The sequence below is a fragment of the Cyprinus carpio genome, chromosome B16 (genome assembly GCF_018340385.1).
Source record: "Cyprinus carpio isolate SPL01 chromosome B16, ASM1834038v1, whole genome shotgun sequence".
Classification (NCBI taxonomy): Eukaryota; Metazoa; Chordata; class Actinopteri; order Cypriniformes; family Cyprinidae; genus Cyprinus; species Cyprinus carpio.
Window position 1 is genome coordinate 11803825 of NC_056612.1, and position 18178 is coordinate 11822002.

Sequence of the window (18178 nt, forward strand, 5' to 3'; positions counted from 1 at the left end):
TCTTTGGAACAGTATTTCTTTATTATATGGCAGCTTTTGCATTACAAAAATACAAAAATGACAGTTTCCCTAAAGTTTCTTTAAGCACCCTTCATAGTTGGTTAGTACAGATGAAAAAGGCAGTGAATAAACCATTTAATATCAAGTTTGCTAGGCACATATCAGGCAGGGACTAAACTGGATTTTATAATAAGCATCTATGTCCATTGTGAGTTTTAAAGGGAACTTTTAAACATTTGTTACCACAACTAGAACCTGAGGGGCTAAACGTCACAACGCTTTCCCCATTACAATTCTGAACACACATTCAAAACCAGTTTAACACAGCCTGAGAAATACATTGATTATGTATAAATACAGTTAGGGGAGTTGTTTAAAACAAAGTTAGGCTGGTTTTGGAGAACGTACTGTAAATGTGCTGACGTTCTCTCAATGGAATGAGTGTAGGATTAAAGAAATACTTACACAGTACAGCAAAACTTTGGGTCTGAAATTAATACATTTTCGTAGTGTATACATTTTAAGTTTCTTACTTTAGTTTTGTTTTTCATTTAAAACTTCATATGACTGATGAAAACACTTCAAATAACCAGTCATTTGTTTAAATACTTTTTTTTTTTTCTAAATAATCATGGCACTTTTTCCCATTTTGAAAGTAATCTTTTATAAATTATTTATCTGCACCAGCCCCTCACTTTATATTTAGGATTTTAATGTTTGCTTAAAATGAACCTATGCCCATATTATTCTCCCTGTTCAAAGAAGCTTATTAGTTCAAATCTAAAATAATAAAACCCAACAAAGCAAAAGTTGCTTGAAAGCAATATCAGCATGAACAGTGTACATCTACATCATTGGCTTCTAAAACAGTAAAAATAAAATAAAATACAGTAAAATAAAAGAATCATGTTGAGTGATAAACTATGGTCGAGGGTGAAATGGATGCCATGGCAGTGTCAAAAGGTCAAAGGTATGACCTTTAACCTAAAGGTCATGGCTGCTGGATCAGGAAGACACAGACACAGATGGAAAACAGCACACTCAAATTTACACTCTACATTCCCAGGAGGAATAATGTTGTGTGTGCAGAACAGGAAGACTGTCTAAACCCTGGAACCTCTAATGAGACAAGGTGAGCTGATGAAGCACAAAAGCTCTCTACCGCCACCTGCAGGCTTTTCTTTAAGACAGCATACTTTCAGTCTCTATAATATGAATTCGTTGGCACACAGAATGTTTAAAGTGAAAAGTAATGTGCAAGAGTAAAAGAAATACGCATATGTACAGGCACAATCACAAAACATATTACGAGGATGAATAGATTTCATTTTGACAATACTCCACATTTAAAAACACCATTTGGAATGCAACTGAAATCCGGAAGTTTTAGAATTGCATGAATATCTACAGAATGATCAAGTGTATTGATATGTTTTTAAAAATAACTTTTATATGCCAACCACAATAGAGAAATAGTTTAACTTGGAGTCAGGAAGCCCTATTAAAGTTCAATAAAGCTGCCATGGTGAATACAGGGTTACTTAAGAAAATTAACAGATGTCATGCCACAGTACTTAAAAACATTGATTTAAAGTTGTACTGATGTTGATTCAATGCATGCAAAGCTGCACTGAGGAAACCAAAGATAACGTAAGTGCAGATCAGCTCTGCTCCAATCTAATGAGTGAAATGGTACGGAGGGGTTTAGTATAGAACTGGCACAATGTTACTATGCATGTCTATGCATACAACCGTGTATGTGTGACAGCTGCTCTGAATGTACCAACAAGTTTTACAGGTTGGCTATAAAAAGGCTCCACAAATACAAAACATACAGAACATGAGAAAAAAAACTGTACAAAGTAAGTTGAAAACAAACAAATAAAAATAAATCTGATAAAACAAAAGACTGATCAAATGTTGGCTTTGGTTAAAAAAGGTTAATTCTGTGGCAAATTTTATACAGCTGTTGAATAAAAAAAAAAATATTGGAATAAAAAAATATTTCATTTGGGGTTATTTTTGACCCCAATCTCCCCCTATAAATCACATATTTTTCACAAATGGCATATTCACTCTTAGCAATTTCATTGGTTAAAAAAAGAGCAAGGCATAAAAAAAATAAAAAAGACATTTTCTAAGTGCATCCTAGAAAAAAAAACAAAAAAAAACTCTGACCTAAAAAAAACTGATCTATCCATTGTAAATGATGCACACACACATCCTAATGAACCTGTCATTGTGCTGAGGAATGTGAAACAGATGACACATGGAATGGGTGCAAGTAGATTTACATGACTCTGTGTGTTCTGTGCTGAGCGTACAGCAGGTGATGCGCGGAGGCAGTGTTCTGCGTGTGCTTCGTGCCTGGGGAGTGTGTGTGTGTTTGTGTGTGTCTAGTTGTTGGGGTAGTACTTAGGGAAGAGGTAGAGGTCTTTACAGAGGGAACTGGTAAACTCTGACATCTCTTTACAGCGATGATGGGCTGAACCAGGTGCGTATCCCTCTCTGCTTTTAATTCGACTGTTTACCTACAAAGAACAACAGAGACAGCAAAATACATTTTAACCATATTAAGCCTTCTTTATCATATTTTATATGAAATTATAATTTTTTTTATTATATTTGGAATTATTATTTTTTTGGCCTCTATATTATCAACATGTTCAAAACTTTTCTAAAAACACTGTTTGCACATAATCTTCTACATGCCTTCTGTCGTCTGAATGATAATTTATACTTTTTTAGCCAGTAAAAAGGCCTTTAAGTATAATTCATCCCTCTTCAGGTCATGGATTTTTTTTTTTACACATAAAAAAAAAAAAAACTTTTAGATTTTCTCTCAATGTTTAATTGACTGTTAAATGTTTTTCTGACTACAATTTCATATGCTTTTCATGATTAAGCTGTAACAAATTGTGAACATAGTGTAATTAATCATTTAAAATCTGATTTTGCATATAAACTGAATTCAATATCAGTGTGCCAACATGTTAACATTGTTTAGATAAATGGCCATACAAATGAATCATTGCATTCAAAAAAGACAGTGGACTAAAACGTTTTACCTGCACCAGAATGTCCGCCAGGTGTGTGTCGTTGGATTTCTGTCTGATTGCGCTGTTCAGTTCCTGAATGAACCAGGACCCTTTCTTGGTGTTTCTCATTGCAGCAGTGCCTGAAACACAAAACATTAGAAATCTGCACAAACTGTGACATATGACATGATGAATGGTAAGAAAATCAGATGAAGATACAACAATGTGTACACACTGAAACCTTTGAGGGTGGCAAAGCCGCAGATCATGTCGGATCTCTGGGGCAGTTTGACTCTCAGTCTCTCCCTGTCTTTCTCCTCCCTCTCTTTGTCATCTCTTTCCCCCTCTCTGCCAGCATCCCTCTGTTCACAGCCTGGAGACTGAGTCCGTTCCTGACCATCCAACTGGTCCACACCATTGTCCATCTCCTCTGAAACAGAAAGAAATGTTTGTTTGCTTGTGTGATAGTGTTAGTGAACACCACGCTAACTTCTGTGGTTATTTTAAATTTCATTGTCAATTTAAAGTACAATAAATGTATACAATAAAGTTCTTTTATCAACCTTTAAAAAAAACAAAACAGACTGTATTAAAAACCTATTTAAATATTTCAGCTGAATAAAACATTCCTCAATGAATTAAAACATCACACTTCCATACAATATGCTTCCGAGATTTACTTTTGGCATGAGGCACATAATGGTGCATCTTTACCATCTTTCAATTTCAAAGAATTCAATAAACATGTCTGGAAATACTACTGTATATTAATCAACACATACTTAATATTTCCAGTCAAAACTAGGTCTATTAAACTGATCAAAATAATTTTTGCTCAAAATTATAATTGCAATGACTGTTGTCATTTGAGAAATGTACTTTTGCATTTCAGTTATTGCACTTTCACCAGTAAGCAAAAATCTATAGAATGTGGATATATACACATGCTTTATTTGACCTCTTCTGGTGTACTGATTTAGGCTATTATAGGCTTTTTATTATATAAATTAATATACATTCTTCAACAACATTCTTCTTAAGATTTTTAAGTTTAAGTTTTTCAATCTAATATTTAAATTTTTTTATACTCTTTATTTCAGCTTTATTCCAATTAACAAAAACATTCATTTTAATAGTCAGTCAAGTGTGCCCATATGTTTGATTGGTAATCTATGTTTAAAAACATATTGACAATGACTTGTTAATCACCAGCAACTCACCTCCTCGACAAGCCTGAATGAAGAACATCTTTGGCTTATTCTGGAGCAGAGGGCAGCGGGCGTTATCAAAAACCTCAAACACCCAGTCCAACTGAGAGACAGAGAGAGATGTTTGAAACTCTGATATGTAAAAGAATCTTCTGCAAGGCAATAAATTTACTTCAAATGGAACTCACATACTGATAAAAATCACACCTGTATGTATAGCTAAGAATTAGCAATGATGCACCGAAGTAAAAATTGTATCAGAACTGGAAATTCAGAATGCACTTGGCCGAAAACCCAAAGATAAATAGACTTTTTAAAAACTTAATTTAAAGTAGTTTTTTTTTGTATAATTGTATTAACATTACTGCAGCAATTTAAAAAAAAATCTAAATTAGGTTTTCATTTAGCTGAAAACTGCAATAAAATATACAAAAAATAAATTTTATGTAATAATTAATGGTTACACTTTATTTTAAGATGTCATTGTTACAGTACACATATACATTTAAGTACTGATTGATATTAATTTACTACATGGTTAGGGTTAGGGTTAGGATTAGGGTTTGGCCTGTTACTTGCATGTTAGGGCTGCAGGATTAATTGCATGCTCGATTAATCGCACCTTAAAATAAAGTTTTACCTAATTAATTTAGTTAGTTTTTATGTCAACTATTTTATAACAGAATTACGTTTCTACTCCAATTTATCATTGAAATACAAACATTTAATGGTGGCTGTAACAAAAATTTCTCATTACAGATATATTTGAACATATGTTAAGTAATGAAGACAACAGGTTAATTCAAAATATAATAACTATATAATATAATGCATTTTTCACAAAATCAGTAAAACGCTAATTAAACACCAGTTTTGGCCTTTCCAAAATTTTCGTTGCCATAATTTCGGTGCATCAATAAGAATTAGGTATTAAAATCAAGCGCACCTCCAGCAGCTGTCCATCAGTGCCGTAGACAGATCCCTCAACTCCATGTGACAGCAAACACACAACAGTGCAGTCATACTTTGCATGTTCCTGCCGCTGGGCAAACTGCTCTAGGCACCTGCGCATTGCCTGAAAAACACAAATCAAAACCTTAATAAAAGACTACGCTTTGCAGTGCAGTCTGACTCTGTCAGCGTGTCTAACGCACCTCTGCCGTGAGGTCTTTGTGCAGGCTCACTGTGAAATCCAGTTCCATGAAAAGTCTTCTCAGCGTCTCGTCATCCACCTCTCCTCCCCTTCGGACGTCTAAATCAGCGTTAGCAGAGTCAAACCTCACGTTACTCAGTACCAAGGCCAGTCCTCGTGGGCAGGAGCGCATCGGGTAAGCCTGAAAGGAAAGACATTTGCATAGAGGTTACACACTGTGCTTACATAGCGTAAATTATATGCAAATACAATTGGTTGAGTGTGAGTATGTATAAGAATAGGGTTTGTGTCCTTATACCTGTGATCTATGGGACTGGTAAAATTCTGGCGTGCAGGGAAGAACAGCTGTGGTCACGGGAGAGTCGGCATCCAAACACATCTCCATGGACTCTAAAACACACAAAAATAACCCCATTTAGCTCAAAAGCATTAGACTCATCTAACATAACAATTTGCCTTTTTGTACTTAAATTTCTTCTATAACAGTTAATGCAAACAAGCATTGTTATTGCTAACTAAAACTACAACTTTTAACTAAATATGTTTATTGGTAACTGAAATAAGGCTGAACCAAATTTAAATATTAAATAAAATATGTAAATATTGTAAATATTGCCTTGGCACCTGAAATAAATAGACTGTGATAAATCAATAACAAAGATTTTAGAGTGTCAGGACAGTTTTTGCTGGAAATCACACACATAAGGCTGTGTGTATTTCTTAAAAAAAAGAAATAAAAAAAAAGACCTAGAGCGAATTAATCACCAATTTTAAAAAGTCATTTATATGACCACCTTCTTTGATATGATGTTCTTATCCATGTGTACAACAGTTTCAGATATTTGGCATAGAGTGTGCATGACATAAATCTCATAATTAGCATAGTATGCACAAAGCCTGGTTTATCTTTGTTCGATAAGTGTTCATTTTAAAACTTAAGTATAATTTGGGCTTTCTGCACAAACACAAGCAGAGTAAAGTGCTCACCATGAGTCCGGGCTCTTTTCGCAGGTATAACACATTCCTGAGTTGGAAAGGGCAGCGATGGCTCTGAAAAGCTTTTCTGTGAAGATAAAAAACAGAAAAGAAAATCACTTTTCTACACCGACTACATATACAAAATGCAGAATATACACCCATGCTGACAGTTACAGTCAGTTCATTACCCTCTATTACAAAGGAAAGGAGAGTTTGTATTTGTTTGGGGTTTTTTAAAGAACAGTGCAGTTTGGGTGTGGTAATAAATTGGTGCATAATATTGACGTTGCTGCATTGTAACTTCCCCTTTAGTCCTACTCTCTCTCCCTCTCTTTTATTCCACTGACCCAGATCTGACCTCCGTGGGTGGCGTGATTTCTATACATCTCTATGAAGACTGATCCCACAACTCTGCCACTTTAATGTCCTAAGAATATTTTGTATTTTGGAAAAGAAAATACTTAATATAGTTGATTATATATAGTGTTTAGAAAACAATATAAAATTTTTCAATATAAAGTAAACAAATATGCTTGATTCTCCTTCCATTAAGTGCAAAACATCAAGTAGATAAAATTTGTTTTCCTATAAATACAGCACATCTGTCTCGCTGGTTCTCATCAGATGTGCTGTTATTGCTGAAGAAGACTTTTCCAGTCCCTCACTGGATGATCACTGCAACCATTGTTCTTAAAGAAACCCGTCAAGTCAGTCTAAGTGGGTGTGGTTCTGAAGTGAGGGCACCAACTCACGTCTTTCTCAGTAAAGTCCATGAGCAGTCTGCACAGATGCTGTTGCTCTGTTGCCGTAAGAGCAGCACAGAAGCTGCTGAATGCTTGAGGGCCACGTTTAGGCAAAAGAAACAACAATTGACGACTCTTTCCCTGGGATGTCGGTTTAGCCTAAAAGGATTCAAATTTCACTATGGTTAAAAATAATCAAAGCTTTTATATATATATATATATATATATATATATATGTGTGTGTGTGTGTGTGTGTGTGTGTGTGTGTGTGTGCTCTACTAAATGTATGGTATATACACCAACAAGATTAACAACATAACATTTTCTACTTAAAACATATAATTCACACAAATTCCACGCAGATCTATCCGATATATAACTTACATTAAAGCTGCAGTCCATAACTTTTTTTTTGGTTAAAAATGATCCAAAATCAATATTTGAACAAGTACATAACTAGCCAGTGTTAAAAACTATCGCCTTACTTTAGCCTGTTTCACAACAATTAGCTTATAATAATGTTTTCTAATTTGAGTGGTACGGGTAGATTTTCGCGGGAAATTTGAGCATGACGCCACGTCATTACATCACGTCTGTAAAGATAAAGAAGTTGTCCCGGCTATTAGGCTATCGCATGTGAGGATCCTTTTATAGTCTTATCTCACAACAGCTACAATAATTCAATTCATCATTCTGATGGCCGATTGTAATCCAGAAAGGATTATGTGTTTATGAAACACATGTGAATGAAATTTTATTATTACATTTAATTAAATTATAATTATTTTAATTATATTATAGTTTTAAATGTGCTTCTGATTACAGATAGCCTGGAATTACACAAGATTTGTATTTTAAAGACAACCAGTTTGAAGTGAGCATAATTTGCTTTTTGGGTTAAAATAATTTCTTAATATGAAATTTGAATGGTATGACAATTAGAGGTTAGACTGTACAGAAATTGAAATCTACAAGCTTATACACACTATAGGCTATATGGTTTGATGTGATATGAGCTAACCGATCTTTAGATTAAATAACCATTGGTAGCGCGATTTATTTCTTTATTTACTTTTTTCCTCAGTTGGTCAGAACAAACGTGGCAGACTTGTTACTGTTACTTACTTGTTCAGATGAAAATATACAGTGAAAATTCTTATGTGGGTCATATATTCCAAGACGTAGGCTAGAATCTGTAATTGCGAAGTACAGTAAATATCCACACCAGTGTGGTGACTGACTGCCGCACAAACTCCTCAAAACATTAGATTCATCCTCGCTGGAGCCATGCCGGCACACAACCCACGCAAGGAAGATAATTCTGCACACAGCTGCAATTGCAGGTTTTCAAACAGAGACGGCGACAAAAAGGCAAAACTGATGGACTGCAGCTTTAAGCTAATACTAAAGGCTGATTTATACTTCTGCGTCAGACATACGCCGCAGCCTCTATGCTGTAGGAAGTGCCTCTATGCATCGGTTTTCATTTATACTTCTGCGTCGCTGTCGCATGCAGTACACATGCAAACCACTAGTCTGCAGTGTCCACGAGCATGTTGCTTGTGTAACCCGCAGTACAACGGCAAAAGCTGAAGAAGCAGCGGCTCATCGGAGAAGCATTATATCCGTGACCGCGGCAAATAAATATCTAAGAACATATAATTTATTTAAAACTACAAAAAAAGAGACGACAACGGAACAGCAGAAGACGGCATTCTTTCAATCTCCACAAGGACTTGTACCACGGCAGAACAACTGTTTGTCGTGGACAACAAATAGATGTGATGCTATGTTTTATAATAAATGATAAGACATTTGTTCTTTGCTTTGTTTTATTTTAAATAAGAAGGTGTATCATTAAAATATATTAAAGTGCAAAACACACACACAAAACTCAAATACATACGGAGGGAGGGGTACTAGCAAGACCAATCACAGTGCTTGCAGTCCAAGTAGATTTGACACGCTGTGACATTTTTGGAGAGGTGCACGTCAGGCTACACCGTAGTTTCGATGCAGAAGTATAAACCTGCCTTAATACTTTACACGTACCATAATGGTTTCAGCCATGTTTTCTGTAAGGATTCCATCCTGTTGCAGACACTGGATCAGCAGGTCATCCACCACTAAGTCCCGCAGAAATGTGACAGAGTTCTTCCTGAGCGCTAGTCTCTCCCATTCTTTCATGCCACAATCTCCCAGCATGATGAACCTCTGAGTTTAAAAAAGGAAAGATAAGTAAACAATTACAAAACATACATTACAACAGTTTATATAAAACTAATTTTGCTTTACTTTTTTAGCAAAATATTTTTACAATTTAACAAAAGTGTAAAAATAACAGTTAACAGTTATAGAAAATATAAAATTATACACAAATACAAATGTTTATAACTCAAAATTAGTTTAAAAAATATATGAGAAACTGGAATTTATTATTATTGCATAATATTAAATTATAGGCTTGTCTAATATATATATATATATATATATACATATACACGATACATGTGTATGTATATAAATATAAAAGACTGCAATTATCATGATTATATTTTAGTAATGTAAAAAGAAAACAATGATATTATTTATTAATTTTTATGAAGATATGTCGTATTTGTTTTGTTGACTAAATTCTGACTTCAAATTAAAACATTTTACTATACTATTTTAATATTACCGTGCAACTGTCAATGTCACTGCAAAAAAATCAAATTTAATTCATTCGGTCTTTTTCTTTTTAATTCGGGGTGAAAGCGACCTTCGTCTGTGTTCATTATGTCAAAACATTCACCCTGCTCACATACACACGCGCAGGTGAGGAGGCTCCAGTTATCCGCGTGCCTCCACACAGTGTCCCGCTAGTGTCAACAAGTTATAAAGGCCACAAGGTTCACTTTACCTGTTTTGGTGCAGTCCTTGCCGTGTGAAGATGACAGAAAATGACACTATAATTATGATGTAAGAAGGGTGATGTTGATTTGATGTAAATCCAGAATGATGAATGCCAGCTCGCGCTGCAAACTAGCTTAGCATGCTAAACAAAACCAAAATAAAAAAACACAACAATCAATATATAACAATGCTGACACTAACCTTATAATAAAAGCAGGCCAGCTGCTAAATTGCAGCTCAAATCGTTTTGTGATCCTTTCCTAGACTGTTTATGAAGTTGACGAGCGATAAAAATAAATAAATTAATTAAATTAACAACAAGCTAACGTTACTATTAGCTGTCAGATGTTAGCACTTCATGCGAGCTTTGTTGTTCTCGATGCAAAAATTATCCTTTAAAAATCATTTTTTCCTTGTCTTTCGTCTTCGTTCTCGAGGCAACACGCGAAACGGCCAAATTCGTGCCGAAAAAAAATGAATTTTTGTAAAATAACTGACAGCGCTCTGAATCTCTCTGTACAAACTTCCGCGGGTGATGATGGAGCTGGCCAGCCAATAGCATTGTGCATGTAGATGATTGACGTGAGGAGCAGCCTATCGGAGCCCCATCCGCCCACAAAAGGGGCGGATGTCTGTTTCATCCACTTTTTTGAAATTTGAAACTTGTGTAATACAACACAGACATCATTGTTAGAAATACAGTTCATTTAGTGATTTCATGATTTGAAATTACCATTAAATATCAGCACAAGTCTCATTTCTGTTCACATTTTATTTCAATATTTCCCATCCTCAGTGGTAACAGCTTGGGTGTAGTAGGCCTACCAGAGGCTGCCTTTTTTATTCACATATACTGCATTAACTGAAAAAAGTATTTTTCTTCTAATATTTGTATCATTATATGTAGCAATAAATGGTGCATAATTTAGAGGTGAATATTGTTTAGTGGAAAAAAGACTCTATGTAATGTAACGTCCAAATGTATCTACAATATAATGCTGTATTCCAATCACTGCACCCAGACCCAGAAGATACTCTGAGTTTAAATGAACCAAAATACAGTAGCCTTAAACAGTTAGTTCTGGTCCTCAAATCTGTTTGGACAAGAGGTGTATTCACGAGAGTGCTGATATAGAACCTGTATCAGCAGCACTAGGACTTTTCACCATTTGACCAAGTGGAAAATCAGAGCCAAATATCTATGACTGTTGTTAGCAATAATAAATCAATAGTTTCTTTTGGAATGTCTTAAAGTACCTGAAATCAGATTTAATTAATTAAGTTACATTATTTTAATTAATCCACTCAATGTTATTAATAAGATTAACTTTATCTTTGTCTTATCAAAATAATGTCATGAAGTAGTATTCATTAGCATCGTGTTTTTTTTTATCTAGCGAACACAACATTTTGTCCATATTTTAGTTAAATTTTTGCTATTTGCACTTGCATGCATGACCTTTAAGCAGCTCATTTGATTAATTCTAACTCAATTCTTAATTGCTGAATTTAATTAATATTGCTTAGAATCTGCTGGCAAGAATCTGAGTAGATACATTGTTATTTTATTTTTATTTATTTTTTACAGTGAAGAATTATGATTTTTATCTAGTTAAATGTTAAATTTTGTTGCAGTTACAGTTGTATAACTGCATACTTTTATTATGTTTATTAAAGATTCACATCTTGTGACAATTATCATTGGACGTACACCTTTTTGGCACCAAACAAAACCCACCATTTATTTTAATTTTTTTTAATGACTAATGCTATTTTCTAAGGCACTGAAAAATAATCTAACAGAGACAGTGTGTAATGTGTATAATACTTTTTTTTTTTTACCCAACATGTCATATACACCACTCATATAAAATTTATAACCTGCAACTTTATGCTGACAATAGAGGCTGTGAAGAAAATATTAAGAATGTGTTATTAAGCTTTTGTGGAGACGTGTTTTAATCAAAGAGTTCTAAATGCTCCAAGAACAGCTCAAAGTTCTAAAGCTTTAATGCAAGTGTAAAGAACTACTCAAGTGCGTACAGACACCAGTAATCAAACACTTTATTCACACTTTCTCCTCAACAATTCTAAAGCAAACTAAATTAAAATGTTCACACTAAAATTGTAAGGAACAATAAAGCAGTAGCAAGAACAGTGAAGTCTCCTCTTTGCACAGGCCTGAGTACATCAGAACCAAGCCAAATCAATGCATTATACTTTTCTGCTGTTAATTTGGACTCTAGTTGTTAAAGCAAAAGCTAAACCAGCATTTTTAATGTGATGATTAGAAGTGCTTTTCAAGCTTTTATACACAAATTCACAGCACCTTGTATGGCTTGGGTTGATAACCATCAGCTCTCTTCCTCCTGATTCTGCAAATAGTTGTAAGGCTGTGATCTATATACCTCAAAAACAGGAGTGTTTAAGCTCATTCACGATCTAGGCTCCTCAATAACATGGTTATGTTTAGGGAAAATATATGACTCCACTAAAAAACAAAAAAGCTTCAGTGCATTCAAACAAACAGTACTTAAACAAAAGCAGTGAAAGCAAAACGTAATGCTGCCCTGTCATAGTCTGGAATTTTGCCCTGTGGTTTCCAGTAAGGATTCAGTTATTTATACCATCTGAAATAGATCCCACAGTCAAAGTATCATAAACATTTGTAATATCAAGTGAAAAGGAAACAAACCGAACGGAAACACATTTCCTTCCATGTTGTTTCACTTCAACTGTTAACTGTTATCAACAGTAATGTGCCACAAATGGGTCTCTCCCAGAAAACCTTTTTATCTTCTAGAAAGTATACTTTTCTTCAAATGTATCTTATTAATAACTGTTATGATAGCAATTTATCATTAATAACATCATTCAGAAACATAAGCTATAGGCTGTAACAGGCCGAAGAGGGAGGCCTCATCAGATCCTTGTAACTTCTTTATACTAACACAATATTTCAAATAGCTAATTTGGAATATAAAGCAGAGCATATTAGTTCCGTTTTTCAAATAATCAATATTAGTTATTTTTTTGAAAATCTGGAAATAGAAAAAATATTTTTTAAACATTTAATTGATTGACTTGGTGGAGCATAAGCTTAAAAAAAAAAAAAAAAAGCTTAATTTAAGTTTCATCATACATGGGTTCATACTCCAAGTAAAAGTTGATTTAACCATTCTAAACAAATTAACACTTGTACCAAACTACAAGTAAAGCAAGTCGAGCAGCGTTGATGTCTTTTTTACTTCCTATAAAGAGAGAAAACAGTGGCATGTTGATGATATCTTATCATAAGTATCAAATGATCAAATATTTGTGGGTCTTTAGATTTTTGAAAAACCAGTCAACAAACTTTAACATTTAACAAACACCCAAATCAACATTTTAAGGGATAAATAGAGAATAAGTGCTATTGGGTAGTAAAAAAAACAAACAAACAAAAAAAAACAGCAGCACTTCTGAACTAGAAACACGCCTGCTGAACTGAACATCTCTCTTTGGGTTCCAAAACCGTAATAACTGTCCAGCCTCTTCTCATTGGTTCATGTGATTTGGTCACATGGGAAGTAAATGGTCATCCCTTTCCTCTTGCTCTTCCCCAAGAGGTTCAGTAGCCACGCCTCTATATGTGGGCGCTTCTTCTCTGTTGCCACGGGAACGGCAGACAAAATCGCATCCGTCCTGTTAGGATAAAACATTTTTTTTATTTGGATCATGAAGAAAAGAAGAAAAAAAAATGATCAAAACAAGATAAAGTGAGACAAATGTATATGTAATTATTATATTTACAGCAGATAAGTTGCCGATCTCTGACCAAAAGGCGTAGTTAGGGAACTGTTCAACTCCCTTGGCTCCAACTACCAGTCGCTGATAGAGGAATCCACCAGTAAGATACACAGCCAGGCAGCAGAACACACTGTGGAGAGCAGACAGGAACATGATTACATGATTAAAGTATGACATTAATGTTGCTCCTTAATTGTCTCTAATGGTGTGACGATCCCTGTGAGAATTCTGAAGCACTCACATAATAAGGATTATGGAGCCGGCACTGAGTTTGGATGGGATTACAGGACAGACTGCATTAGAGTCCAGCTCAAACAGGTAATAACAGCCCTGATCCTTCTGATTGTCCTCCAAAACCACTGAAAATGCATTCTAAGAAAACACACACACACAAATAAAAAAAAATAAGAGCTAAGAAATAACTGCAGTTGAATTATGAGCTCATTCTGGTTATTGTCAGGGTAAAATCTATCTTGCATACCTGAGAGAATTATTTCGTTCAAAAATGATAACGCACAGATGCTACTAACTCTGTTTATGGTAAAAGTAATGTGTTACTTTACTAGTCACTTGAAAAAAAGTAATTGATTACGTAACTTTGCAGTAAATTGAAAAATTAATAAATGCATTTTTATTTAATTACTATAGGGGGTGGAGAGTAAAAAAACATGTCAAATGCCTTTTCAAAAGCATTAAAAAGTTCATACCTTAGTACTCGTACTGCATGAAATCATAATCAGGGCTCTTCTTGGCTCTTGTGAACAGGTTTCGTATTTATCTCCCCCCTCATAGAAGAGCAGAACCCAGTCACCTGCACCACGAACAAAAAGGAGAACTAAGGTCAAAAAATCAGTTAGCAAGGCTTCCTGTGACCTCGTGGAAAAAGTTTGAATCAAATTTGACGTGTGTTTTATTTTTATGTGGGTTGTATTTACAATGTTCACTTGCAATGCATCCCTGCGAACTGCTACAATATAACTAAACTAAACAAAAGCCACAACCCACAGAAGAATCAGCAGACAATGAAAAGAAAAATTCAGTAGTCGTTATTATACATTAACACTGATAACAATTAAAACTGAATTGACTGTTATAATATTAATTCAAAGAGATACCAAAGACCGAAATAAACATTAGGAAAGATACATTCAGAAAAGTCCACCTGTAGCAAAAAGAAGCAAGCAAGGTTACATACTTCCTCTAATAGCTCGTGTTTGGTTGTAGTTCCCAATTCGAACCAGCTTTCCATCTTTTTTGTCTTTCTGCACAAGACCTGCATTCTTCATTCCGCCAGCATCTCCACACACCTGAAAAATATACACATATCCATCCTCCGGTTTTTCTGCGGTGAAGCTGTTCAGAGGGAATATGAAGACAGTTAATAAGACCAGCACAAACTGCAAACCGAATGATCTGCGAGATTAACTTGAAAAAAAGAAAAAAAAAAAAAAGGTCTTACTTTTGATTTGTGAGAGGCTCCAGTAAATTGAGCGCATTTTTGTCAGAATCGCTCCCTGAAATCAGCTTGCAGTTTTTTGTGATCAACTCAGCTTGCACTTCCAGCACAGTAGTACGAAAAAGAGGAGTGATTATTCTCAGAGACAGCAACAGGACTTTCACAGGTGACACCTGATGGGGGAAAAGGGCAACACATGAAAAAAAAACTGATCATTTATCCAATGATGTGGGCAGTGCATATAATAACACATTTCACTATACATTACTTCCCAAGTCTTCAGTGTCACATGAATCATTCAGAAATCATTCAAATATGCTGATTTATTATCAATGTTGGAAACAGTTGTGCAGCTTAATGTTTTTTTTTGGGGGACCTGTGATACTTTTTCATGATTCTTGATAAACAAAACATTTTAAAAAAATATCTGTGTTTATTGAAATAGATAGATATACAGTACTGTTTGAAAAAAAGAAAAAAAAAACGCCAAGTGTGAAAGATCATCGCTGGTTCTTAAATAATAATAATAATAATATGTTTTAAAGACTACAGACAGGATGCTGTTATTTTGAAAATAGAATTTTATACAAAACCTCTAAAAATGTATTATTGTGCCATGTTTACAAATTGTTACCAAAACTACAAAAACCTGGCTGTAATGCCAAAACGGTGTGATGTTTATTTTTAGTATGACTGAACAAGACAACAGAAAAGCTATACTGCATGGTTCAAATGAGCAAAGAAAGCACTTTAGTGACTGCTGTTAGCATAAGCTGTCATCTTTAAAATGCAATGAAATGAAAGAAATGCATCAAGTTGATCACAAACGCACCTTTCGGAGTTCTTATGACCGTGTTTACTGTAGATAAATAAAAGTAAAGGTCTTAATTAGCTGTGTAGTTGTGTCCACCCAGCCTGGGGATCTTCTTTTTCCCAAACTGTCGCACTAATGTCTTTAAACAACACTCAACGACATTACGTCCAAAATATCCGGTGGTTTCGATAAACACACATTGAATAAACAAACTTCTGACTATATTCGCGTTAGCACGCTGTATTATTCAAAGGATTTAATGGTTTCTGTTTCAAACGCGGAAGTGAACCTGAACGGGCGCCACATGTGACTGTGCAGAAGGCGGAAGCTGAAGTGCTGCACGTGAGCATGGGATATTGAGTGCTGCTCAAACAAGTTCAGTCTAGTGCTGTAGATCTAGTTCATCTTCAAACAAAGACGTGTTTTTCCCGATAAGCCTCAGTCAACTGTCCTGTTCGACGTCTAGTTAACGTTAGTGGTTTCACTGCTACTTTTGTCTGAACGTTCATAGCTTACTTGCTGACTATATATAATTGCTAAATCGTGACTTCAGAAATGATAATTTGAATAAATAAAATCTAAAACATTTTCTATTATATTTACATTTTTAATCTTACAAGATTCGCTGTGGGCTGTACCATTAGCGCGGGTGTGTTCCGCAGACTGTTTCACAAACGCTTAATATATCCTACTAAACAGTGACACTGGAGGACACATCTTATTAATAATTAACATATAGGCTACTATTTACAGACAAGCAGAATAGCCCAGAAAACATGAAAGCAAATTGCGCTCTAAATTACACGTTATGTGTTTTGTGCCCCACTGAAAACCTAAAGAAAATACGTGGCTCAGTTAACGAAGACAAGACAGTGGTATAATAAACAGTAAACATATAATGTACAGACATGCAGGCGAGTCCAGAATTAGAACGCAACGTGTTAATTAGTTATCAATATGTTTATTATTAATAAGATGTGTCCTCCAGTGTCACTGTTTTAGTAGGATACATGAAGTCACGTTAAGCGTTTGTGAAACAGTCTGCGGAACACACCCGCGATAATGGTACAGCCCACAGCGCATATTGTAAGAAAAAAAGAAAGAAAAAAGAAAAAAAAAAAAAAAAAAAATTGGGGGGGGGGGGGGGTAGGGGGGGTAGAAAATTGTTTTAGATTTTTATTTCAAATTAGCTTTCCTTAAGCCACAATTAGTGAACTGATAAGGAGAGAAAATTGCAATTAAAATTTATGAAGTGACTGAAAAAAAAATGAAAAAATGGTTTCATTTTCACTTTTTTGCATTTGCACCGTATGGTCTGAAAACTGATTTGTGAAGCGTTACACGGACCGTAAGGGTCTTAGGGTCTAATTTGTGCTTATTTATTGGAAAATCCAGCAGAGTTTGGTGAGATTCTTTATATAGCACAAGTTCTGTGTTTAAATACTTGTAGTTACGTGAAGCGACAATGTTAATTCAGTCAGTTTTCACAAAAAAAAAAAAAAAATAAAAGCACAATATTTTTTGAGAGAAGATTTTTAATATTAGCAAAAATCCAAAAATTTTTATGTATATGTTCTCTTGCGGTGAGGTTTTGTGATAGGCTACTAGTTAGCTAACTAACCAAGACCATGATGCTTTTCTTCTTTTAGTATTTCAGGATATCTTCTCTCTTTGTGATTACATTTGAAATACCTGATTAGTTTACTGCAGTCTTACTGAAGGAGCCCTTTCTTGCCTGTCATACATTAGAACATGCTTGTGGATGATTGATCACTTCTCCTAACCTTTGTTCAGGAGATTTCATCGATTGCATCACTTTTGTTTAGTTTATTATTATTATATTACTAGCACACTCTGGGGTTAAGTTTGTTCAGATGGATCAATATGAGGACAGGAAACTTGGCTATTTAGGCCTATAACTTCAGACATTTTAGAAAATGATCAATTAAACGCAAGCATATTGGATTACAAAGACAATGCTTCATATTTCAAAATCTACAACCAATATTGCAAATATTTTGATTTTAAACTAAAAGTTTATTCTGACAATACACAAAACTAAACTTGGAAAGGTTTTGTACAAAAAGAGCAAAAAGTGTCTAAA

At 34.7% G+C, this 18178-nt stretch overlaps 2 protein-coding genes across 6 annotated transcripts; both read right to left on the minus strand.

Annotated features, from left to right (window-relative positions):
• Nucleotides 1–10563, minus strand: LOC109085235 (caspase-2-like). Of its 5 annotated transcripts, none has more exons than XM_042740779.1 (12): nucleotides 10217–10563; nucleotides 10023–10038; nucleotides 9173–9334; nucleotides 7130–7279; nucleotides 6387–6462; nucleotides 5698–5789; nucleotides 5401–5580; nucleotides 5193–5321; nucleotides 4259–4349; nucleotides 3274–3468; nucleotides 3069–3178; nucleotides 1–2531 (listed from the first exon to the last, which is right to left on the minus strand). In XM_042740779.1, exons 3-12 carry the CDS (start codon nucleotides 9323–9325, stop codon nucleotides 2397–2399), a joined length of 1311 nt encoding a protein of 436 aa, XP_042596713.1. In that variant the 5' UTR covers nucleotides 9326–9334; nucleotides 10023–10038; nucleotides 10217–10563; the 3' UTR covers nucleotides 1–2396. The 5 variants fall into 5 exon arrangements, with proteins under 5 accessions (XP_042596713.1, XP_042596712.1, XP_042596711.1 ...); XM_042740778.1 differs by having other exon boundaries at nucleotides 10023–10068; XM_042740777.1 differs by lacking the exon at nucleotides 10023–10038.
• A 2793-nt stretch (nucleotides 10564–13356) lies between these two features.
• LOC109105735 (cation-dependent mannose-6-phosphate receptor-like) lies at nucleotides 13357–17704 on the minus strand. The gene is made up of 7 exons (XM_042740271.1): nucleotides 17696–17704; nucleotides 15264–15433; nucleotides 15000–15157; nucleotides 14512–14615; nucleotides 14046–14176; nucleotides 13808–13934; nucleotides 13357–13699 (listed from the first exon to the last, which is right to left on the minus strand). Exons 1-7 carry the CDS (start codon nucleotides 17702–17704, stop codon nucleotides 13574–13576), a joined length of 825 nt encoding a protein of 274 aa, XP_042596205.1. The 3' UTR covers nucleotides 13357–13573.
• Nucleotides 17705–18178: the final 474 nt, after the last annotated feature.